The sequence below is a fragment of the Notothenia rossii genome (genome assembly GCF_949606895.1).
Source record: "Notothenia rossii genome assembly, chromosome: 6".
In the NCBI taxonomy this organism is placed as follows: Eukaryota; Metazoa; Chordata; class Actinopteri; order Perciformes; family Nototheniidae; genus Notothenia; species Notothenia rossii.
The window spans coordinates 57,593,772-57,619,518 of NC_136909.1; the positions used below are offsets into that span (position 1 = coordinate 57,593,772).

Consider the following 25,747-nt stretch of genomic DNA (forward strand, 5'->3'; position numbering starts at 1 on the left):
ATCTTTCTTCTCCAGCAGCTAAATTAACTGTAGGTTACCCTGAGTGACAAGCTTACAGGAGACACAACACTGTCATTGCAAGTGACCCTCAGTTCGTTGACTTTTATGTTCAACTGCTAAATTCGTTACTGATAAAAAAGGGCTTCTACTGTACCTAATTACCTTAACACTAGAACCGCCAGAGGTTTTTGTATAGGCCTACCTAAAGCCGTCAAATCCCGCTATTAGAATGCCATTTTTAACAACATAGGGTGCTACATAACACACTTTCAGGAAAAGTCACGGACTGGGAGACTTTCATATTTTATTGAAAAAAAGTTACATTGCACACACACAACACACATCACACAAATTGACCCGATTGGTGGTTCTAGTGTTAAATAAACTCACTAATTAATGAAACCAGTTCAATACGCATTATTCTTATTCTTATCATTCTTTATGAGCGCAGAAATAGTCTTAAAATCAGATCTGTTTTTTAAATGAAATCTGACGGCAGGCAGTTAGCTCTGATCACCTATGATAAATGCGCCCCACCTAATCGCTGGCCATTCAGCCACAGAGCTCCCTCTATACAAATCAAACTGTAGACGGTGTGAAAGCACCTATTGTTTTAAATAATGGTCGGAATGTGACCTGTGAGCCTTCTGAACTACCGTGGGACAGCACATTCTAAACTAAAATGTTCAATCAATAAAGTAACATCTTATCTTATCTTAATAATATCTTCCTATTAATAATAATAATAAATCATACAGTATGTGTCCGAAAGGGAGCAGGAGGAAGCAAACACAACAAAAAAATATATATATACTGCATATTAAACAGGGCTCGACATTAAGGACTGCCCGATGGCCCGGGGCCATCTAGTATTTAGCTCGGGCAATGAAGCCTCACCTACTGGTTGCCCGATCGGGCAATCTATTATGCCAGTATCATGCAGCTCACGGATCCAGTACTGAGTGACCCGACAGTAAAACTAAACATATCTATAACTAATTTAGGTAGTTTGAGAGGTCATTAAAATAGCTACGAGTGATATTCTAACCTGAAGTGTGTGTTTTGTCCGCTCACCGCTGCATGTGATCATGCAGAGCTGCGTGTCGACTCGTCAGCAGCAGCTGATCTCTCTCTCCCGTCAGATTAGACTTCACTCGCGTTTGTCCATATCGATCAGATCCAGCTAGTTCTAGCTAATGATATGACTACCTGCTTATTAAAAGACACCTAAACAATAAGCGTTGCTATGCAACCGGGTGAGGCCACAAAGTATAGCGTAGCATTATGCATTTGTTTACATGCCCGCCTGAACCCCGAGGCATTAGCAACAGATCAATGCACAATCAACCCAGAAAGGACATCTCTTTCTCCACATTACGTGTTAGACATTAGAATTGACTATTATTGTCTGTCACATACTCTTCTTGTCTGTCACATAAGTGGCGCAACTGAAGCGGTATTGCGCTAAAGGGAAATTATTTTGACCGAAGAGATTTAGATTTGCCGGCTAACGGGAACTCTGACGTCACCATGTTGTGTGCTCCGCGGATGCGCTCGGCTCCTCTCGACTGCTGCTCGGGTCTGCTCGGTCAGCTTCCGGATGAGGAAGCATTCATTCGACCAACTTACAGTAGATAACATTACAAACATTTTTAACAGGGGCCATAATACTGTAAATAATGTTTGTTTTGGCAGTTACAACTGAATGTAATGTTTTCTACTTTTTTACATCTGGGAAGGCATTTGCCTTCATCAGATGGAAAGTGTCTTGACCAACAACTTAAGTATTTCTTATAGCTATGCAGGGCATGCAAGCGAGCAAACAAGAGCAAACAAACAAGTGAAATGAAGAATAAAATTGAAATTGTACAATATAATTTTGTGGTGGTTCATCTTATAATTCAGTCTAGAGAATGCACCAGACAGCATCTACAGTAAGACCTGCAAAAATCTAAATGTTCTAGGGGGAGGCCCCCCAAACCCTTCGTGCCATTTCGTCCGCGCACATTTTTCAGGGCAATCTCTATTGGGCTCAGGGCCATCTGTAAATTAGCTTAGATGGCCCACAGGGCCAAAATCCTTAATGTCGTGCACTGTTAAAGCAAACGATTGTAAAGGTAAAAGTATTAGCATAACAAATAAAGAAGTGTAATGTAAACATTTACATTATTATTATGATTATTTAATATATAAAGACTATATATAATTGAATTACAACATTAGATATACTTTAGTATAGTATCTAAAATATTGATGTGTTCAAATGCTCTTCAAAACACAACTGAAAGTCCATGAAACTTGTCTTTCTGTATTTGTGAATGAAGCACCATCTCCTGGTTAAAACCTGAAATTGAAAATCTGGCAACGCCCTCTTGGAAAATAGTGGGAGGGCTTAACATTCCTCTATACTGGTCTTAGGCAGGTCATAGGCAGGAATCTGTAAACTGGAGTCTGAAATGAAGTGCTACATCTGTAAGGTAATCTTCCCCATAAAGATGAATAAAGTACTTCTTAATCTCAACCTATTTCTACAGTAGTCTGTATATGCTGGAGTCTATTTCACGTTCTGATAAGCATTCCTTCCATAATCCTGCAGTTGTTGTTGTTGTTGTTGTTGTTGTTGGTACAGTGGTGTGTCAGCAGGTGCAGTGATGTGTAATGGTCCCTCACACCCTGTACACACTGAGCTGCAGGCCCTCCTAATGCTGGATGAAGAGGTGTCGCTGTTACTCTTGTGGAACAAGCTCTCTAAGTGCCTTCTGCCTACATTAGCAAGGCACTTTGACTTGTGTAAATATAGTAGCATGTCACACAGTTGAGTTAGGAAGAGTTGTGGAGCCCCAAGCGCCGGGCTCATTTAGGTTTTGCGCACGACTGAATAATTCAGCTCAGGGTTTATTTAGTTTGAGCAAATGTGCTGTAACAGCTGGTGTGGTGTACTGACCAATAGAGTGGAAGTGTTTGTCCCTTGCTCACCTGTGTTTTTCCTCTTTCTTACAGACAATACAGACACACAAGCCTCACTTCTTTGCATTGCACTGTCAGGAGGTGGGGGGGAAGAACTATGAGGCGTCCATGTCCCACGTGGATAGTTTTGTCAAGTGAGTATCCTCATAAATGCTCATGCCCTTTTCATGTTGTCATTTTCAGAATAGTTTTAGATGATTATGTTAATAGTTGAGCAGTTTCCATGAGGGAAACCCCCTCCCGATTTGGAACATGCAGGAGTAAAGTGGAGGACTGCTCCCCCACTGGTGGCATCCCAACTGTACGTCGGCACAGCAACACATGTTGTTGGCCTTAAACAATATGCTCATAGTGTAAATGTAGGATCAGAATGAATTTCGACTCAGTGATTTGAGGAGCCAGTCTTTCCATCACTAACTTGAACTAACTGCTTCAATTGATTCAGTATTCTGCCATTTATATTATGATGTATTCTTTGATCTGTATCTAGAATTGTTAGTGTGATAAAGGTTATATATATTTTAAGTGGTTTATTTTCCACATGAGTTGAACACAAATTAAGAAGTAATAATAAAGAGCATACAAATGAAGACTTACTATATACAAATCAACAATATGACAATTCAAATCTATAGAGTTTCTGTAGAACATGCAGCATACAATGTAACACTTAAATAGACCAACCTACTACTAAAATACAAACATAGGATGCTTCATTCATTGCACTTATATATAAATAGAAAATAAGTGTTTTTTTTATTTATTGAAATGGAATGAGGTAGATTGTATTGACATTTACTGATGTGTGTGTGCATGTGTGTGTTCTGTCCATCAGAGAGCTGTTGTCCAGTGATGTGATGAAGGAGTACAACAGAGCCCGCGTCTACCTCGATGAGAACTACAAATCCCAGGAGCATTTCACAGTAAGTGCTCTTTGATGTGTTGGTGGTGCACAAACCCCTTGAATTAAAAGTGGTTGGATCTTTCAAGCGTATATGTGTTAAATGGCAAATAAATCCAGATTGCTATTATTTATTTTTTCTTGATTCAAAATAAAGGAAAATATACTCCAGCATTTTAAAGATTTTTGTAAAATTAGACACAAATGTAACTGTATTAGTTTATTTAACAGTGGCCAAGCAACACACGACTGCTAATGTGCATCAATAGTCCCCTGGACAGGAAGTACAAATGCGGTACAAAAACAATAAATACACTATACAAAAAAAAATGCACAAACGGTAAGTTACATCACACATACAAAACATTGTAACCCAAAATATACATTACAGTGTCAACATGTTTGAATATAGGTTAAGTTTTAGATCAGTAATCACATGATACAAGCCTGTTCAGTCTCTATTGTTTTTGTTATTAAACTATTACACGTTTGAACTAAATCAAACCTTTAATTCCAAAATAGCCTTTTTCTCTGAGGTCACTAACAGAGAAACATCTCAGACAGGTGCATGAGTCATTTTGTGATCACAGCTCTTAAATCAGGACAACGTTTGAAAACGTTACGTCCATTCCACGTGGGTATAAGTTCAACTCAAACTCAATTTGAATGGCTTACAATCAAATCTGATTCAATTATGTATTATTAAGGGGTTTTACGTCAAGGTCTAACTACAGCATAAAGTAAGACCGACAGAAAAACATGACAAAAGAACCACCAACTTCCATTGGTTGATGAAGAAACAACAATAACATCATTAAATGGAGTATTGTATTGTATTGTGCATAGAAGCCGTGGAGTTGAAATGTCTAAAGAGAAAAGCCCCAACCTCTCCTAAACAGAAGAAAGACACACAGACGTTCTCGTTGTGTAACCTTTTTTGTTGTTGTTTTGTGTCTCGTTGTTACACCTCTCCCCTGTGGTGGTATGTCTCTGTGTGTGTATCTTTCTGGTCACAACATTTGTAGTTGTTTTGCCCCTCTTTTTAGTCATTGGTTGTCCCCCCCCCTCGTTTTAAGTCTCTGCAGCCTGTAGTAGTTGTTTTGGTATCTTTATAGCTTTTTTGTGTCTCTTCCTGGTCTGTACGTGTATCTTTGAGTGACATTGTGAAAATGAAGGTCAGGGGGTCCCGGAACCTTAAGTTATTTTGAGCCTGTTTTGGTAATCCCATTCAGTGATTTAATCATATTCAAGACTGGACTTCTATTTTAAGATCCCTTTTCCAATATACTGCACTGTTCCATTGCCTGCCACTTTTGCCTTGATGTATAGTAACAGCAGATGGCCACAAGATGGCAGTAGATGCTTGGAAATAATTCTGATGTCAGAGCTCTGTTAAAACTTCAGATGTTCTGGGACTGAATCTTTAGTGATGGTTAGGATTTATGAGCAGAACATCCTTAGCATTATATACAGTTTCATACATTTCCAATACAGTAAAGTTCGATATAAAGGAATGTATACAAAAGCTTTGTAATAAAATAAAAGTGTTGCAAATGTCAGATTTTGAAAAATTCAGAGAAAGGGTCATATCACATTGACATTTAAAAGATTCATATTTGTACTTTCTTCTTATATAAATATGCAAGTTTCTTCTTTAACTTAAACATTAATAATACTAACATGTTTCAATATAATTTGGTTATCTATGCACAAAATTCAATCTTTTCTTTTAATTTGCTTGTATTACAGCTGAATAGATGTTTTGAATGTGGCCTCTTGGTGGCGCCAGATACTCAGTGGCACAGCAGTAGCAGAGGACTTTAGCAATGTGTTCCAAAGTTGCAGTGCAGTTTTATATCTGATGCTTAATTGACAGAGTAAATACATCGATTATGTCTGCAATCCCGGGAGATTATTTGGAAAACACGGATTGAAGAATAACATATCAAGAGAGGTCCCTGCGTGGTAGGTTTGTCTGTAATCAGACTTGTGTGTGTGTGTGTGTTTGGTTCTCCTCCATGGTTTTTGGCGTTATTACAACGCTACACTGCATCTTCACAAACGCTCATAAATCACAGCAACCAATGAGTCACATTTGCTCTTTTCAAAAAAATATTACAAACATTGGCCTTTAGAAAATATAATTATCTGCCATTTCATATAAGTGCCGCTAATATTCCCGGCATTATGAGCTGTTTATTTAATGGTGTTTGTCTATGGATTAACCTTTTTTGTTGTATTTTCATTTTCATCAAATAGAGATGGCAGCTCATGCTTCTCTTTGTGAATCAGTCAGTGGAAAGGGAGACATCTGATGTGCTTCCTATGATGTTGATATTGAAATCCTGGCAACAGTAAATATGAATAGACTCTCCAGTCTTTCTCACACAGGGCCTGTCATTTGGCTTTGATCACATCACCCATATTTGTTTTCTCAATCTTCGATTTCTCTCCCCCCGTGCTCCGGGGATAATTGTTTGTTTTCTGCCCCGCCTGTCAATTTTCAGATCTTGTAAGTGGGGACACTTTTGTGGGTCCGCTTTGTATGATTGTGTTTTGTCTGCAGTTAAATGCGTGTATCTTCTTTGGAAGTAGAATATTTTGGATGAGTGTAGTAATGTGGCGAGTGTATGCTAAAGGCCTCTGAGATTGTTTACATGCCTTCCCAGTCTGAGAGTGTGTTTGAACTGCCATTCTCTGGCAGGGAAAGAGAAGAATGTGATTGATAAATGAACATGTGAAATTCTGTTATGAGAGGCTCTTTTTTTATGTAACTGTGATTGAATAGGGAAAAATAATGTGTGAAACAATCGATGCAACATTTTAACAGTAACTTTCTTCTAGCAAAAAAGCTAAAGTTTCCTGCCCAACAGATGTGGATATATGTTGGCTTTTCTCTTCTATGATACTACATTGAATGTAATTGTGTTGTGTAGTGTTGATTGGACAAAACAAGCAATTTGAATGTGTCACTTTAAAGTGTTTTTCAAATGCTGAATGCCTCAATCTGTAATACATAGGATCATGCTTTTACTTTTAAGGCAACATCAAGTTTGAGTCAAACATAATTCACACAGATATACATCTTCTGAGATGTTTTTCTGAATTAAAAAACTGAATTGTACACTACTACAAAATCCTCAGAACTTTCAATTGAAGCTTAAACCTGTTTAATGCAGACATTGTTCCAAAAGGAAAGGTATTAACATTCCAGTCCATCATTTATAAAGTATGAAAATACAAAGATGTAATTGGCCCACCGATATCCGGTCCTACTATTTGACTCTCTTTATTTTGGTTCATCCCTACTTCCCTCTATGTTCTGTCCTTTTCTGGACCAAAAGATGCATTGAGAAATGATGCAGCATAACATTGGCATCGAGTTAACTGGTGCATTTTTTTACTTCTATTTTATTATTACTATTTAGTTTATACTTGTACAATTCAAATGAATGGCACCAGAGTTGGCTAGGAGCATCTGGTGTCTCTGGGCAGGAAGACAGAAACAACCGCAGAACAAGTGAACTACAGAAAACATCTCAGTATATTAAAGTCCATCAGTGTGCGACAGTACATGGAATTATTTATTTTAAATAATCTAAAAATGGATTATATAATATATAATTTTTAACTGGCTGTGAAAATATATTTAGCCAGAAAAGCGGATCTGAAATGAACTTTGTCTTGTGATTTGCTGAGCTAAAACAGTTAATCATTTGATAAAATCCAAATTCAACCTGCTGTCAGTGACGCAGTGCAGGGAGCTGTAGCTTTGTTTGTAATCGTATCTTTCTTCATCTAAATGGAACTGTAATAATGTCTTGATGTTAAAAGGCTATATATAACAGCTCGGTGCTGAATGTGAACAATGAGTGGCGGAGCTCCTCTCTCCCAGAGGAAGGCAGCATGATGGGGCAGAGATGAGTGACACATTCCCCCCCATGGCTGAGCCTGCTGCTTTACAGCCCTGTTAAGGTATACAGCAGGTAAAATGTCAATTAGGAAGGCCCGCCCTGATAACTCAACTCCCAATCCACTTGTTCTCGGCCATTAATATTTATCGATGGGCCTGGCCCTGGAGCTGCGGCCCGTGTCATGCGGAATGATGTGCGCTAACATTACCGCTTCCTGAGAAACGCCACTGCCAACCGCTGTGCACAAACACACATCTAGCACTGTCACCCGGTGTAATCAAGCTATCCACACACACAGACAGTGACACACACTGCAGCCTCAGCCCTCACTTGTTCCAGGGCATTTTAATGGGAAATTAAAGGCATCCCTCATGCCTGTGGTCTGCAGGACAGGAATGAGAGCAGCGACAGAGGATAAATCAGCCTCTGTGGCTGACAGCACACCGCTGTCTCCTCTTTACCCTGTGCCTGTGTGTGTATACATGCATGTGTGTGTTGCTTTCGCCTTAAGAGACAGCGTTATAGTATGCAAGCACTCTGTCCCGAACAATTTGTGTCATGGACCTCAAAATACTGGAAATTCAGAGCAAGCTGTCTGCCGTCTTGATTTCATTATCATGGGGTCAGTGTCTCTTGTTACAGGGAATACAAGCTGCAAATGGTAATAGACTTCCAATGAAAGTAATATACTAGCTTGAATCACAGCTAAAGAGAAGTCGGACATTTTGATCTTTAAATCAGCTAGATACCTATAGCTTTGTTTATTTCATCACACAGCATCGTAGGGTGTCCCTCCACAGATTGGGTTAGACTTATGCTCAATGTGATGTTTGGAGCAGTGTTCTCTGAAACGCTAGGGTGCGTGCAAACAAGACGTTCTGTGAAGAATGACGGTTACTGGCAAAACAAGATGGACCAAACATTCATCCCACCAATGCTACAGAGGAGTCTTTCATTTCAGATAACATTCTAGTCAAATCTTTGGAACAACAAATGTATTGTAGTGAATGAAATATTGTAAATTCTTTGTGCTTTGAGTCTAGCTATGGTTAGTTTTGGTTTATTTCTTTAGTCGATTAGTTTGAAGTATTTTCTAAGATCCTCAACACCTGATTTAATGTGGTACTTTTGCTCGGTTCTTTGTTGAGAAACTTAGCTTGGAATTGTCTTGGTCGAGAACTGCCCTTCTGTAAATATTCTGGATTGTCTGGTAAGATATTTTCTCACTTGTAGATTTTCTTAAAAGCAAAATCACATTTTATACATGGACAACAAATTCACATTTGTTTTCTTTATTCAAATTATTTGCTTTTGTTTTTAAGATTATTATGTGGCAGTGAAATCGTGCAACAGGTGCCTGGTTACAAAGATATGCAGGACAAGTGGCACACATTTTTTAGAGGCTTCTTGTATTTCACAAAATACCTAATGACGTCACTTTGCGCTCATGCAGGGAGTACTTCAGTTAGCATGAAACAGGATTTGTTGTGTACCTGTCCTGTCCATGCTGATCCCCGGTCAGTGCAGGCTGTCAGTGGCTGCCGCTCTCACTCTGCTCTGGAGGTGAGTCCTTAATTCTCCTCCAGGCAGCGCGCTGTAATGCAATCATCGGTTCGGCTCTGCTCAGCCAGGAATTTATGAACACTTAGGGTCCCTCTGTGCTGACAGGGCCTCAGCGGCAGTGTGTTTACGGTATTGCCCAGAAATGCGTGTCACTCGCATTTATCGCCTTTTTTTATTTATTTTTACCACATCTTATATCACCCCCCTGTTCCATCTTTTTATGATGAAACAAAACCAGGTTGCATATAGAGATTATATATTTTCCAGAGAAAGTGGGGTCATAGAGGAAGGGTCTCTGTGTACAGTCTGTTGGTTTTACACACAGAGGTTAACTAGCAGGACCAGAGTAGCCCCCCCCTTACTCCCCCACCTCTTTGCCCCGTGTTTAAAAAGGCAGCCGCAGTCATATAAGCAGGTTAAAATATTGCTAACTAAATCCAAGAGAGCTCTTATTTCAATATGGTGAGGGGCGGCCGCCGACTGAGGCCACTTGAATGGAGTAGATGTCAGCTCGGTAATATGGCCGGGCCATAACTCTCAGCGGCCATCACTCATACTCTCGGGCATACATAAGTGCATACACACACACACACACACACACACACACACACACACACATATATATATATGGTGACAAAGACGAATAAACACTGACGCAAGCACACACACACACACACTCAGGACACGGGGTTGAGCGACAATCAATGAATCTGCCATCAGGCGTGAGTTATGAGGCAGAGAGAGTGGGCCTTCCCTGTGTGAAAATGTTTTGACTGAAAATGTAGATATAATTAATAGATGGTGTAAAGAGGTGGAGAAATTGATGCATTTATTACAAGGAGTCAAATCTGGGGGAACGGAGCCTTTTGCCCTGAGCTGCCTTCATACACACTTGGATGTCTGCAAACACACACACCAAGCTTCTCGTCATAAACAGGGCTATGATAGAGTGTTTAACTGCGTGTGTGTGTGTGTGTGTGTGTGTGTGTGTGTGTGTCTGTGTGTGTGTGTGTGTGTGTGTGTGTGTGTGTGTGTGTGTGTGTGTGTGTGTGTGTGTGTGTGTGTGTGTGTGTGTGTGTGTGTGTGTGTGTGTGTGTGTGTGTGTGTGTGTGTGTGTGTGTTGGAGGTGTTGTTGTCCTGCAGTGGTGTGTTTGTGTTGGGTGGGGTGCGGGGTCTCCAGCCACAGATAATGATGTGATTCCAGCATGAGGCGGGCCGGGTGTACCTCGCCACCGTCCATTATGATGTGCGGGCCCCCAGCCACCGAGGGGGCAGTGTGAAGGTGAGCCTGTCATATCGATCTTTTTAGTGCTAAAATATGAGCCACTTTACTCTGCTCCGCGGCGCGGTGATGTGAAAAATAATAACTCGGACCCAAATTAAAAATATTGATCGCTTAGGAGGTGTTGAGAGCAAATAAACACCCTCTGAAGGATTTGTATCTCCCCTCCGCCTCTCGCCATCCCCCGTCTTGCCGCCCAGTTGAAAGGCCCAGGTCAAGGATGGTGGCTGGCTGAAGTGTAAAAGACCCACCATCTTGTTGCTCTTCATAATAACCCCATACCAGGCTCTTTATTTTCCCCCGACACATATCAACAAGCAGCCATGTTTTCACTCTCCAGCGCTGATTGGTCGTTTTTTTTGCACATCCCTGCTTGACGTCTTTATCACCCCCTGCTGTAACGGATGAGCTGACACGGGGCCATCAAACGGGTGGGAAAACAATTGCCACAAGGTTAATTTTATTGCCTGCTCCATGCATTTGTGAGCAGGCGGGAGGTGTCCTCTGTACCTGGTCCTGATGAATGGCTGCGCCGAGCAGGCGGGAATGAAAATGAGAGGGAAGAGGCCAGGATCAAGTCCAGACGCTCCCACCTTAAAATTGAAATTTCTCTGACATGCTCAAAATTGGTATTCTGATATTATGTGGGCCGGTGTTCCATTTAGTTTGATGATGAAGGCCGTCATGTGTCCCACTCAATTGAATTTTACGACACCCACTTTGCCTTAAGAAGGTTAATATCTGCGCGTCCTAAATGGTGGATGTCAGATTGTCCGGAGTCCGTAGGAAAATAAACTACTTAGTGTATCTAAATGCTGTCATAATACTTGGCCGTCCTGCTAGCAGCACTATTGATTGTCTACAAGGACGTTTGTTTTGTTTGGGGGCTGAGGCAGGATGAATAGATATTTGATGGAGCGTGGAGAGCGGGGCTGGACCTGCATCTGCATCTGCATCTCAGTGCTGTTTCCCTGAGAATCACATGCTGCCTGTTGACATCAGTGAGAGGGGAGCGGGGGCCGATATCTCCGCTTCCCCACTTGAGCCGGGGGCCTCTCGCTGAAAGCTCCAACGCTGTCTGCGGGCTGCGGGCTCTCACTCTCTCTGGGCTACATGCATGCCTTGCTGTGGAGCAGTGCTGATCTAAGGCCAGCACTTTGCCCATACGTATTGATTCTCCCTCCGCCACAGCTATAGCTGCTTCATTTGCATGGCCCAGCTGACCCAGGCAGTCAGTGGCCATTATCCTCCCATTAGCTAATCTCTCAGCTTTGATTTCCATAATCCTCTGTCTATTGAGAGCCCTCACAGCTCTCACAGTCCCGCTCTCCAAGGGGAAAAAAAGACCCCCAGTCACCCCACCCAGTCTCTTTACTCTCCAAAACAACTCCAGCAGTATGCACAACATCCACACGCATATTTAGACTTAAACACTGCAGTGATGCCCTGTTGTTTCAATATAAATAATAATATGATAATATTAAAAATATATTAAGATAATTATTTACTTTTAGCAATTGGGGTCACAATTAAAATAAATAAGAGTATCATCTGCAAAGTGTTCGTCATTATCAAAAGAAAAAGCACCCGTAGTGCAGATAATCTGTATTGTTATTGTAATTATTATTATTATTATTATTACTAATGCATTTACGTTTAAGCAGCACATTTCAATTTGTTCCATGCTGTTCAAGGTGAAGCTAAATCTAGAACCCGAATAAAATCTTAGAAAAGGTCATATGTTCTGCTGATTTAAGTTTTGAAGTGTCTGAATTTGTTTCGAAAGATGGAAATTCATCCTTTGCTTAACAATCCCTGCCCTGCAGCTCAGTAAGGACACATTAGAGAGAGAGGGGTCAAACACAGACTGTCTTTGGATGATACAATCTTCATGTTATTCATTTAGAGCGCTGAAGCTTTGTAATAGCTTTGGCTAAACTTCAGAATGCATTTTGTACGAACTGAGGACTCTTTATTTAACCCAGTTATCCTCAAGGAGATACATGATCTCTTTGACAAGGAAGACCTGCTCAATGATAGGGACAGAGTTCCAAAGAAAGTAACACACACACACGTGTAGATTAGAGTAAGTTTAGAAATGATCAGGTTAAACATTTGCACTCCGATAACCTGGACTCAATATAGCTTTAAACTGGTTTAGAGTGATTGTGTTTGGAGATGATTTCATGAGATTGGGGCAGAAACTCAAAAGCTTTCTATCACAATTCAGTTTGGACAGACAGACAGCAACACGCAACAAGGTTGAGAGAAATATACGTTTAAAAGTGAAGCTAAGAAAGGATCTTGGCCAAAAATATCTTTGTAAATAATAACATACCACAAAAAAAGGAGTTGCAGAGTTCATATGTGTTGCGTTGCGGCATTTCTCCATCCAGTATGGACAGGAGTATGGTGGCCGACAGGTGCAAACACGCTACATTTTTTGAAAACGCTGCAAATATAAAAACACCAATGTGCCAAAACACAAGCAAATGAAGTAACATCTTCCCCAACTAGTCTGTGCGGATCAATTTTTTGTGAGTTGCCCAACTGTTTTGGCACATATGGGTTTTTCTGTATTTGCATCGTTTTTTAAAGTGCAGCACGTTCTCGTAATGTAAGTAGTTTGGGCCATTGTAGCGCGTTTGCACAGGCCGGCTACCATACAGAAGGGGTGATCAAACGCAGTGGTCAATTACTATTTTAATATATTAATAGGGAGGGGAATCCTCTTACATGGTTTGTTTATTTATTTATATTATAGCTAAATATTTAAATGTGGGCAACATTCAAAAGCGATGATGATGTTTCACTGAGTGTCAATTACACTTATTTTCTTCCCCTTATTTAAGTAAGTTTGTTAAACCCGCTAACCACTAATGCTATTACTAATGCATGCCGATAGAATACAGCAGTGTGGTACCTACAGCTAACACACCTCTCCATCCCACGACATCCCACTCTCCGTGAAGAGACATGCAGGGGGGGGGCCTGCAGGCCAAATTGACCTTAATCACCCTCAGTAGAGTTGTCTTGGAGCGATTGGTTACATTGATCAAAGAGGACCTAGCACCAACCACCCACTCTCCACCCTTGACACCCCCTCCTCTCCAAATGAGCTGATAATTAATAAGGGCTGGCTGTGCAAACACCCGTCAACAGACAGCATGATGGATCGGACAGCTTGGATGCAAACCAATACAATGCCAAGCTCCTCTCCGGCCCCTGGGCGTCCTTTACCCTGCACCATCAGGCATGCAGAGGAGCACCCCCCCTGCTAATTAAATACCCACAGGTTATCCTTGTTTTTCCGCCAGGACGCGTTCTATCTTTCCACTATTGGCATGTATTTAATAATTCATGGGGCTGCATCAATGAGGATCCCTGCTTACGTTTCATGCTGCATTGTTGCAGACTCTATGAGGGAGTCAGTTTTAGAGGTTGCATACCTCACAGCATAATGCATAGTGTTCACCTTATGGAGAATAATATGAGAGGAGATGCAAGTGAGAACAAATATAATTATGGGCATCTGATCTCAATGGTTTTCTCTCCTGTGTAAAGGACTTAAAACAGGTTGAACAAATGTGGCCAGGATAATCTTTGAATCTAATAAAAAGCCATCTGCAGAACAGGTTGAATCAATTAATTTGAACCAGGTCTTTTTCAGAGTCAAAGTTTATTTATTTGTGAAAACCGGGAAAAAAAGGTATTGACAAGAGTTTCAGAATGCATGGAGAAATACAAAATCAGCTGGGCTGCTTTTAGACCTATTCAGAAGGTGGTGGTGCTTCTTGGGGCAAAACAAGTATGAGGTCAACCAAAATGATCTGGACAAAAAAAGCTTTAAAATAACATTTGCCAAGACAATCTTTTCTGGCAAAACTTATTTTTCACGTGTTTCACATCCTGGCTAAATCTCATAAAGTCATGGGAGATGATCCATACTGCCGTGCTAATGACTTCCTGCTAATCACTTCACTTCCTCTTGTTTTGTCACCACGTGACTCGTTAGCCGCTAATTGCGAGATACAGGCATTTTCCACTCAGGAAAATACTGTTAGCTGCTTCATTAGACTGAAATGAACTGCTTGTCACCGTTGATGGTATATGATGGTCGTAGCTTAGGGGGTACATGCGTTTCAACCTATCAGAGGGTCAATGGTTCGACCCCCACATGCTAAAGTGTCCTTTGGCTCGCTATTTTACCCCCAAGTTACTCTCGTTGTGTGTTTTAGTGTCATTTTGTATTGGTGTATCTGCCAGAGCATTGAGAAAAATGAAGAGACAGAAAGAAGAAACTGCAGGGCCGATTCTTAATGATGTTAGTTCCCGTTCTGTACAGCAACATTTGGAGTCTGAAGTGTGGTTGTTTGGGCCCCCATTGGCCCCTAACTGGTGTGATTGGGTGTAATTGGTAAATCTGGTCTAAGAGGAGTGGAGGGTCGCCGGCTATGGGTTGTGAGCCTGTCATAATCACAACCAACAATGTGATCATTTCATTTCCTTTTCACTTACACTTCACCTCACTTCACATAAGCACACACACACACACACACACACACACACACACACACACACACACACACACACACACACACACACACACACACACACACACACACACACACACACACACACACACACACACACACACACACACACACACACACACACACACACACACACACACACACACACACACACACACACACACACGGTTAACGTTGGGCTCCATTTATTTCACTCTAACAATGACTCTAAATAGCCTTTCAAAAGCGGAGTGAGGAGGGAGACAAAAATAATCGAATCACACAATTACTGCTCGGCTTCATTCTATAGTTAAGTGCATTTTTATTGTGTAACGTTTCTTTTTCCCCTGCACCCTCTCCCACCCCCTCTATTTTTCCTGCCTCCCTCGGCAAGCGTTCTCTCCCTGCCACTTCTCATCTAATATGGCCATAATTGGGTTTGGTTGTACAAATCAGATTTCAGCAATTGGGTTATCCTCCTCTGAAATTGGAGAGGTCTCTAGGCTGGCATGGGTGGAGAGTTAATCTGCTTTGGTTAAGCCCTCATTTTGGTGGCTGCGCGGCAACCACGAGCAGTGCCAGTTAAAGCGTTTTACCTGTCACTGCGGACATGGCTTGTAATTTACCCCCCCCTCTTCAGAAAATCTCCCCCCACCCCTCCCCACACACACACACACACACACACACACTACACGTCCAGCCACCATCTGCTTCTCCCCGTGCAAATAATGACATTTGAATCGAGCATTAACAGGCTTAATTACTTTAAAATTGTCATTTTAATTTACACTGATATAGTATTGATCACACAAGCAGAGATTAAGGCCCTCAGTAGAGCGGTTGATGTGGAATTAAACAGGGCCGGGTCCTCCTGGGGCCCCGCCTGGCCTGTCCTGCCGCAGCCAGAAGAGGAATGACATCCTCCCCCTAATGAACTGGCAGCATGCGCAGACATGAATTTCAGGCCCCGCTGGAGAAGGAGGGAAATAATGGGGTTTGGGGAGCCATGGCGGGTTATTCATTCACTGCCATGCACCAATTCTCCTGTGATTCATCCCCGGGCCCCCAAACCCCCACTGCCTGTTTGCCTACCACATTCAGCCTGCCTGACCTTTCTCCCGCCTAAGTGTATATATATATCCCCTCCCTCCTCAGGGAGCACCTTGCCCTGACCAGGTATCATGTACAGAGGCATTGTGGGAGACAAACCCCTCGCCTTTTATCCAAACATCCCCCCCCGGCGGTGGAAGTGCCGCTCCGTGATTCTCCCTCTCATCCTGGCTCAGGGACCTGTCTGAAGAGAACAACACTTTCCTGGGGGATTGATCTCCTCGCCCGAGCCCGATGTCACGCACGGCTGGTTAATATCGGGGGTGGGGGGACGGGGGATCGTTACATTAAATCCAAGCAATTTCTTTCCAGTTTGAAGAAAGCTCGTGGTAAGGGCTGTGCTGTGGAGTAATTATAGCAGTAGAAACAACCTCTTGACACCTGACGCCAATGAACACACTCAAACAATCACACCCCCCAACACAAGGGCCCTTAATGACTGGCTCTTTAGTGTGAAGGGCCGGATAGAAATAAAGCTAGGCCTGTGTGTAGACACTGAGAGGAACAATATCCAGATGTGTTTGACGGGTCTGACATCACACATCCTAGCTGAAAATCATGTTATTTTATTTACTTGCCTAAAGTAGAACAATGTAAACTAGCTGTGTTAAGAATTGTCTTTTTGTGCAAATGGGGCAACAGTGAGTTATTCAAACAGTGTCATCTTCAATTTGTTGTCAAGTCAAATAAAAGCACATAGCATTGAATTAACTAAAATGGCTTTATAATGTTGTTAGTTAGATGCCGGAACCCGGTCTACAGTAAAAGTGTTAAATAGTGAGCAATAATGAGCAATACACTGACATTTCAATAAACTTCTGTGGGTGGAAACTGTTGTGTAAGGCATTATAGGAGATATTTTAAATAACAGGAAAGTCAAATGCCCTCAATTTGCTGGTGGACGGTTTCCACGTTTGAACTTTTGTACTAAGGAAAGCCTGTTAATGTTTCTGCAGTATGTCCTCACCTTGAACAATCTTTTTTTCCCTTAAAATGTTACCTTGGCTTTACTGTGGCCATCCCATTGATGGACTAGTCTGTAAACACTGCAAATCTCAAATCAAGAATAAAGTGGCGATATTCTTTGTTTAAAGTGAATTAACGTCACATTCAAGCGGCAACCTTTGTGCTTGAAAGTGCAGATAATGCAGATACTTTTTGTAAACCTGCATTCTTTCTTATGGCCAGGAGGGGGCAACTTTACTTGCTGCAAAAAGAAGTTGGATTATATTGAAGCCTATGAGAAAATGATCCAACTTCTCACTCATTTATTTTGCTATTTAATAATGTTGCTATAATTGGCAGGTTTTTAAATGATGGCTAGCTTTACTGTCGATTTTGCCAATAATGTAGGGTAGTTTAGGGCATGGATATCTTGTGATTGACAGGTCGCTTCACTCTATAGTTTTTTTATCCAGTTCATCATGGTTAGTTGTAACATCTTTGTCACCTGAAATGTAATATTCAGTGTTCGGTTGTCCTCTCTCTTGTCACTAATGAAAAAAAAAAGCTGGCAAAAGCCCAAATGTTGACCTCAAAAGTCTAATTCCACAAACCAATGGATGACCTAATAGTTACTACTTCCACTAGAGTTCATAGTATTACTGTGCATATTTGCAAAACGTTTTACATTCATGAGGAGTATCAGAATAGTCTTCTCCTTAACTGAAATGCTATTTATCTGTTTATTTGCTTTTGGTTTAGCACCTAGCACAAGTAAGACTCACTGTTCCCCATTTACAGTTTAACACTGTGCATTCATTCAGAACTGCTAAGACATGTCTCTTCCTATATACTAAAACTCAAAATCGATCGGCATCAGTTAGAGCTTACATTTTATTTGACCGTAGTGTAAATGCATATAGATATTTTATATAGTAAACAGGAATCATGGTGTTAACTCCATAACTGTCAATGCCACACAGTGCTGCAGCTGTACTCACAGTCTGTGTTGAATGCTGTTGCTTAATCTCTTACTTTCTTGTTGTTTTCCACTCCGAGATGCCAGGAGCTTCAGAAATGATTTATGTATAGGTACACATCATGAAATCAGACTGCAGTGGCTGGATGGCAAAGTCAAAACACAACTCTACCCTTGAGCCAGATCACTACCAGTGTTTCCTAAAACAGCCTAAAGGTCCCACAGCAGATTGAAAGTGGGGTGGGGGATTGTTTGTGAGGTCTTCATTTGATTGCATTACCTACACCTGGATGCGGCGAGGTGGAAGCCATCTTCACAATGAAGGCTGAAAAAAACAACAAGCTCTTCTGTCTCTTGACTGGCAATTCCCCATGACGGACATCGAGATGTCTCCAATACACATAATGGACTTGGCAAGGCCCGAGGTGAATGGGCTTGGGCCTTCTACTCCACTCTGTCATCCAATCACCTTATTCTAATGCTATTGCATTGTTTAGTCAACCAGCCGTCCATTTACATCAACCCATAACCACACCGCCACACCACAGAGGCACTTAATAGAATTAGCAGGTATTGTGCAGCACATTTTAAACACATAGGCCATTTTAAACACACACACTCAGTCACTCCACCTCCCTCCCTGCTAATGATCCCCTGCTGGTGGGGTAATGGCCTCACATGCGGCTCCTGCCTTTTCTCCCTCTCACTGTCACAACTCTATACTCTGCCCACCAAGGACAGTTTATTCACATCTTTAAATGTGGAGCCAATATTCTTGTCATGTTTATGTTATGTACTACATATTAATAGCTCATGAAGCACATTTGTTGCATTATTAAATCATTTTTCACTCGCTCCTCATTAGGAAATAGGAAGCCAAAGCCCTGGACTGGAACAGCCGGTTAATTATAGGGCTCATAGTTTCCTAATCTGATTTTGGGGAATGTTTGCGAGTCTGTTCAGCTAGCCAGCATATAAATAGACAAACAAAAATGAAACAGCCACATGGCTGAGAATTTGCAGTCATATGTCCTCTCTTGCCCTTGACTGAAAGCATTATTTTCCTTTTCAAACCTAGACCCTCCACTGCCATCTTTTCAAACAAATTAGTGTCATATGCTTCCCCCCTGGTGATCAACACGGAGCAACTTCGCATCAAATTACCCCGAAATTATCTAAAGGCCTTCTTATTTGTAATGATATTACATATGGTACAAGTAGGTTTATTTAGAGTGACTCATCTGTGGGGTCAGGGGAAATTAGCAATCCCTTTGTCCCCTAGCCGCCACCCCCTGTTAAACTATTACCTATAAAAGCAGCCGCACGCTCTCAATGAGAGGGTGTGTCCTGCCCGCTGTAATAACCAGGGACTCCCTCCTTGTCCCATTCCTCGGCCGATTGATTTTTGTCAGAAAAATTAATGCAGTCTCTGTAAGGTCGTGGAGGTCAGAGGTAGACGGCTGCAGCAGATGAGGGGCGGTGCTGTGCAGAAGGAGGCAGCGCTGCTACGGGACCCCCGACGCCCGCCTGATGAAACTCACCACGGGTTAGTTTGAAGGCGGAGCGTGCAATAGCTTATGATTGTCTCTGCGCTGTTTCATGCACAAAACAAAATGCATCTCATATGATTGAACAAGCAAATATATAGGCTCATTTATTGACTACACCAACCCAATTGTGGTTTGTTGCCCTTGTATTATTTTTGATATCCTTTTGTTTGTTGTCCCGATTGGCAGAGGAATTGGGACAATTCATTTAAAACTTGCAGTGCCTCGTAGAGTTATGATGCAAAGCATAACCATATTCCAGGGAGTAATGCTTCCCAAGTGGGAACCAATCTAACACAAAGGGTGACCCAGTCAGCAGGGTCCGTGCACAAGTTCAAGCCACAATGGCCCCCTGTGTGCACCATGCTGTAGCTAATTTCCAACTCATTAAAGAGCCCTCTAATTAGATTGGATGTTATGCTCTTTCAGTTAAATTCAAGCTCTTAATTTTAACCGCCTAATTACATTACTAAAAAGGAAATAAAAACACTTTTCAAAGTACTCTTTGGCCTACTGGAAATCAAGCATTTGTACCAGTATGCTGAGCTGCAGAGAGCTCTAACTTCTCCTTCCTGTTTAGCAAATCTTATCTTAGAGAGTGGAGGAACATGAATCCGTAGAATAACATTTGATGGTTAATTGCTTGTCTAGTTCCCTAATGAGTTGGGATAAAAATGTGTAGTTAAACTGTAGATGAAGAGATTTGCCAAATTGAATGTCATTGATTGTTGTCAATGAGACCTGATTTATATTATAAATACATACATACCAGTCCTGGTTTGACAAGTCAACATGTCTGATTTGAAAAAAATGGTCTAAGAATTTGATATTTTCTTTTCCCAAAAAAAAAAAAATAAGAGCACTCTGATGATAGTTTTCAAATGTGCATGTGACAATTTGGATTGTAAATAGGAAAGTTAGGGAATTACCCTAACCCTAAACAAACCATTTTAACAAGTCTACAGACATGCTGTATAATGTTATGTTTCTGAGCTGTATGATCTAAAAAAACAAAAACTGAAAACAGACTTAATTCTTTCACTGGACATCTCAACTTAAATGCCTTATAGCTGACGTATTAGGAGTTAGGGTCAGTAACTCAATCAGACACCAATTGCATTGGTTAATGTGGGCGTCACACTGTCCCGAAATTGACACCAGATGGACACACAAATATGGAATTGTGAATTTTGTACAAACTGTGAAGTCCACTGAGACAAATGTAACATTTGTGATATTGGGCTATATACATAAATATTGATTGATTGATTGAGATGGCCCCGAACTTGGTCAACGGCAAAGCAACAGCCGAAGCAAGTACGATGCCTACAGAAGGCCACACGATGGCGCCCGAACCACACACGAAGACAACATTTACATTACATTTAATACAACTGCAACAAAAGTAACAAAAACAATTATGTTAAAGTACTATGGGACTTTATATTTTGGAAACTTGAGATTGTATATAATAAAAATGGTCACTGATATTTTCAGACTTTGTTCTTTACTTCCTCCGTCTTTATATGTTGAAGATATAGAGAGGCGAAGTCCCTCCCTTTCCGGTGGACCTCATGGGACCTTATTTCAGAAAAATTATGTATTGAATTCAATGGCGAGAGAAAACGTATCTTTCGATCCGAAAAATATGCAACTAGAAAGACTACAAATCCTTAAAGTCGCGTAAGTGATGTCATAACTGATGTCATAATTGTTTTCCTCCACTAAATATAAGAGATAGCTAAGATAAGAGAACTTTAACAAGATGCCTGTGTGCTTTTTACCAGGTTGTAATCATACCAGCAATGGGTCTTGCTCGTTCTTTCGCTTCCCGTCTGATGAAAGGACCAGGAGTGGTTGGATCAAGTTAGCTAACTAGCTAGTAGCAAGCACGTTAGTTAGCATAACAGCCGGCTAAGCCTTGTCATTTGTATTAGCCTTAACATGAAGTAACATTAAGTAACCCAAAATGTTAAACAGTAAGAGTAGTAGTCACCTTTGAAGAGTACTGTCACACCGGTGTGATCATTCTATAATACACCGTTTAAGCCTGGATGCCCCCGGGGTAGACATGCTAAAGCTAACGCTACATTAGCATCGGCGATCTTTTTCTTCTTCGTGCTACAGTGGGCCAAAAAAGTATTTAGTCAGCCACCAATTGTGCAAGTTCTCCCACTTAAAAAGATGAGAGAAGCCTGTAATTTTCATCCTAGGTATACCTCAACTATGAGAGACAAAATGAGAAGAAAAAAAATCCAGAAAATCACATTGTCTGATTTTTAAAGACTTTATTTGCAAATTATGGTGGAAAATAAGTATTTGGTCAATAACAAAAGTTCATCTCTATACTTTGTTATATACCCTTTGTTGGCAATGACAGAGGTCAAACGTTTTCTGTAAGTCTTCACAAGGTTTTCACACACTGTTGCAGGTATTTTGGCCCATTCCTCCATGCAGATCTCCTCTAAAGCAGTGATGTTTTGGGGCTGTAGCTGGGCAACACAGACTTTCAACTCCCTCCTAAGATTTTGTATGGGATTGAGATCTGGAGACTGGCTAGGCCACTCCAGGACCTTGAAATGCTTCTTACGAAGCCACTCCTTCGTTGCCCGGGCGGTGTGTTTGGGATCATTGTCATGCTGAAAGACCCAGCCACGTTTCATCTTCAATGCCCTTGTTGATGGAAGGAGGTTGTCACTCAAAATCTCACGATACATGGCCCCATTCATTCTTTCCTTTACACGGATCAGTGGTCCTGGTCCCTTTGCAGAAAAACAGCCCCAAAGCACGATGTTTCCACCCCCAAGTTTCACAGTAGGTATGGTGTTCTTTGGATGCAACTCAACATTCTTTCTCCTCCAAACACGTCTAGTTGAGTTTTTACCAAAAAGTTATATTTTGGTTTCATCTGACCATATGACATTCTCCCAATCCTCTTCTGGATCATCTAAATGCTCTCTAGCAAACTTCAGACGGGCCTGGACATGTACTGGCTTAAGCAGGGGGACACGTCTGGCACTGCAGGATTTGAGTCCCTGGCGGCTTAGTGTGTTACTGATGGTAGCCTTTGTTACTTTGGTCCCAGCTCTCTGCAGGTCATTGACTAGGTCCCCCCGTGTGGTTCTGGGATTTTTGCTCACCGTTCTTGTGATCATTTGACCCCACGGGGTGAGATCTTGCTTGGAGCCCCAGATCGAGGGAGATTATCAGTGGTCTTGTATGTCTTCCATTTTCTAATAATTGCTCCCACAGTTGATTTCCTCACACCAAGCTGCTTACCTATTGCAGATTCAGTCTTCCCAGCCTGGTGCAGGTCTACAATTTTGTTTCTGGTGTCCTTTGACAGCTCTTTGGTCTTGTCCATAGTGGAGTTTGGAGTGTGACTGTTTGAGGTTGTGGACAGGTGTCTTTTATACTGATAACAAGTTCAAACAGGTGCCATGTACAGTTAACAAGTGGAGGACAGAGGAGGCTCTTAAAGAAGAAGTTACAGGTCTTTGAGAGCCAGAAATCTTGTTTGTTTGTAAGTGACCAAATACTTATTTTACCGAGGAATTGACCAATTAATTCATTAAAAGTCATACAATGTGATTTCCTGGATTCTTTCCCCCCATTCTGTCTCTCATAGTTGAAGTGTACCTAGGAAGAAAATTACAAGCCTCTTTCATCTTTTTAAGTGGGAGAACTTGCACAATTGGTGGCTGACTAAATACTTTTTTGCCCCACTGTTAGGCATGGGCGGTATCATTTTTTTCATACCGTCATACCTTGCTGACATCATACCATGGTATACGGTATATGACGGTATCAGTCCCAATTTAAGGGGTAATTTCTCCCCCAAACATTTTTTTTCTCACTATATCAACAGCCCCACCCAAATATTTTCCACCAGCCGCCACTGACGGTATGACTTGGGTCGACTTGAGTGAGGTGGCGTTCGGCGGCAAATAGATGTTTCGAACGGTATATTATATGTTCGGTGTAAAATGCAGCCCGAGCCGGTAGACGCTCGCAAAGTGCTGCGACGTGCGCGCAAGTGCAAAACAAGGGCTGCATACATGACACATTGTGCAAATGGCACATTTTGAGATCGGATACAGGACGCGCTTGTAGATGTCCGACGTTGTTTCCATAGTGAGCTAAGTTAACAATATATCATCATACATAAACATTTTCCGGGAGTAAATACTTGACTTATTGAATAAAGTTTGCTATATTCACTAACTAGTCTGGCAATATTATTCCGTGCATGTGTTAAAAACCTTATTTCCATTTGATTCATTGGATTACTCGCGTGAATGTTTAGCACGTAAATGCTTTCGTTTTTAAAACCGTCCGACCTCGAAGAAAATGTCAACACTCACTCACCCCGTCTTAAACATTCCCAAAGAAGTGCCTCTGTCTCTCGTTATGCTGGATGAAGTCACTGGCGACGAGTAAACCCAAAATAGTCCCAAACAGGCGCAGAGGCATTTACTTGTTGTCCGAGTTCGGGGCCGGCAAATGCTGCCGCTATCTTGCTCAGCTCAGCTCTGTGCTGAGCTCTGAGAGCGGGAAAGACGGACTGCCCTCCCCTGCCCTCTGCTGGCGCGTGCTGTGCATTACAACCAATGTCGTCCCTGTCAAAACTCAGTGTCAGTGTAATAGAATGAAACGCATCTGTGATTTGGCGCACAGTCTGTGACGTCACGTTATTGAAAATCATACCGACGGTATTTCGAAATACCCTGGTATACCGTAATACCGTCATACCGCCCAAGCCTACCCACTGTATCTGCACAAATGGTTAACATTGAACATTAAAAAGATCAGGCAGTTCAGGGAGAATCGAAGGAAGGCAAGCATGCAGGCAGCTTTGCATGTCATTCTTCTGGACGTGTTTCATTGTGGTGAGGGTGGGTGGGTCAATCCCTTTTTTGGCAAGGCAGTAGTGACGGCAATCTTTGTGACGTGTGTTGTTGTGAGAGACCAGAGATGTAGTTCATTGAGCGGTTTCACACAAAAAAGTGTTTCTTCATAGTTTTACGGCAACAAACATTTTTTTTTACTTGCAAAATTATCTTTTAAATTGACAAAAACATCATATGTGTAATTCGTGGCACAATTCAAATGGGATCGAAAAATTACTTTTCTCTCGCCATTGACTTAAGGTCCCATGGAGGTCCACCGGAAAGGGAGGGACTTCACCTCTCTATTAAGTTTTCTCCGTCATGTTGTTTCCATAGCAACAACAACTTCCTGTCAACAGCGTAAACTCGCCTTCAAAATAAAAGCATCTAAATAAAACAGGAAGTTAACCTTAATTACAGTTAAGACATATACAACTGCAACGAAAGTAACAAAAACAATGCCATATCCTTTTCAGTTTCACAGAATAGAAATTGTGTTATTTACATAATATGTTTACATAATTTTGTTGTGCAATAAAACAACCAGAGAAGCGATCTGCAAGGAAACATTGCACACCGTGGTCCCATCTCGATGTCATCGTACTATAATACGATGGCTCAATGCAGACACTCACTATGACTCGCGCATGCATGCACGTGCACGGTTGTGGCATGACCACCAAAACAGAAAGATATGGACACAAGATGTGTGCAACTGTATTTAGTAACCTATCCATTTGAACATTATTTAAAAATTATTTTAAATTAAAACCTATAATTGCAAACTAAAACCATTATTTCAAAGAAAGTATTAAAACTATTTCACATAAACCCCTGGTTTTTACAGTTCAACTTGATTTTAGGGGGGGGGAGGGGGGTGCGCCATAGTTTATGGGTGCTGTACGTAATATAGGCGTAGTTCTGTTAATATAAGATAATAAGATGTACTTTGTTTATCCGAAATTGGGAAATTGTGTTGTTATGAAATAAATAGATTATTTTTATTTTTTTTATTTCTAACTTTATGTTTTAATTTTTTTCACAATTTTCGGCGCCCCCGATGGGTTGATACTCCCTTAGCATTCGCCTATACTGCCTATGCCAAGGGCCGGCCCTGTTCG

The 25,747-nt window shown here is 41.4% G+C and overlaps 1 protein-coding gene across 2 annotated transcripts in view; it reads left to right on the top strand.

Annotated features, from left to right (window-relative positions):
- inpp5a (inositol polyphosphate-5-phosphatase A) overlaps positions 1-25,747 on the top strand; it is a 215,933-nt gene that overhangs the window by 88,047 nt on the left and 102,139 nt on the right. For both annotated transcript variants that reach the window (XM_079690298.1, XM_079690297.1), the window contains exons 3-4: positions 3,001-3,101; positions 3,803-3,890. In XM_079690298.1, coding sequence (XP_079546424.1) covers positions 3,001-3,101; positions 3,803-3,890 — 189 coding nt within the window. The remainder of the gene's footprint in view (positions 1-3,000; positions 3,102-3,802; positions 3,891-25,747) is intronic.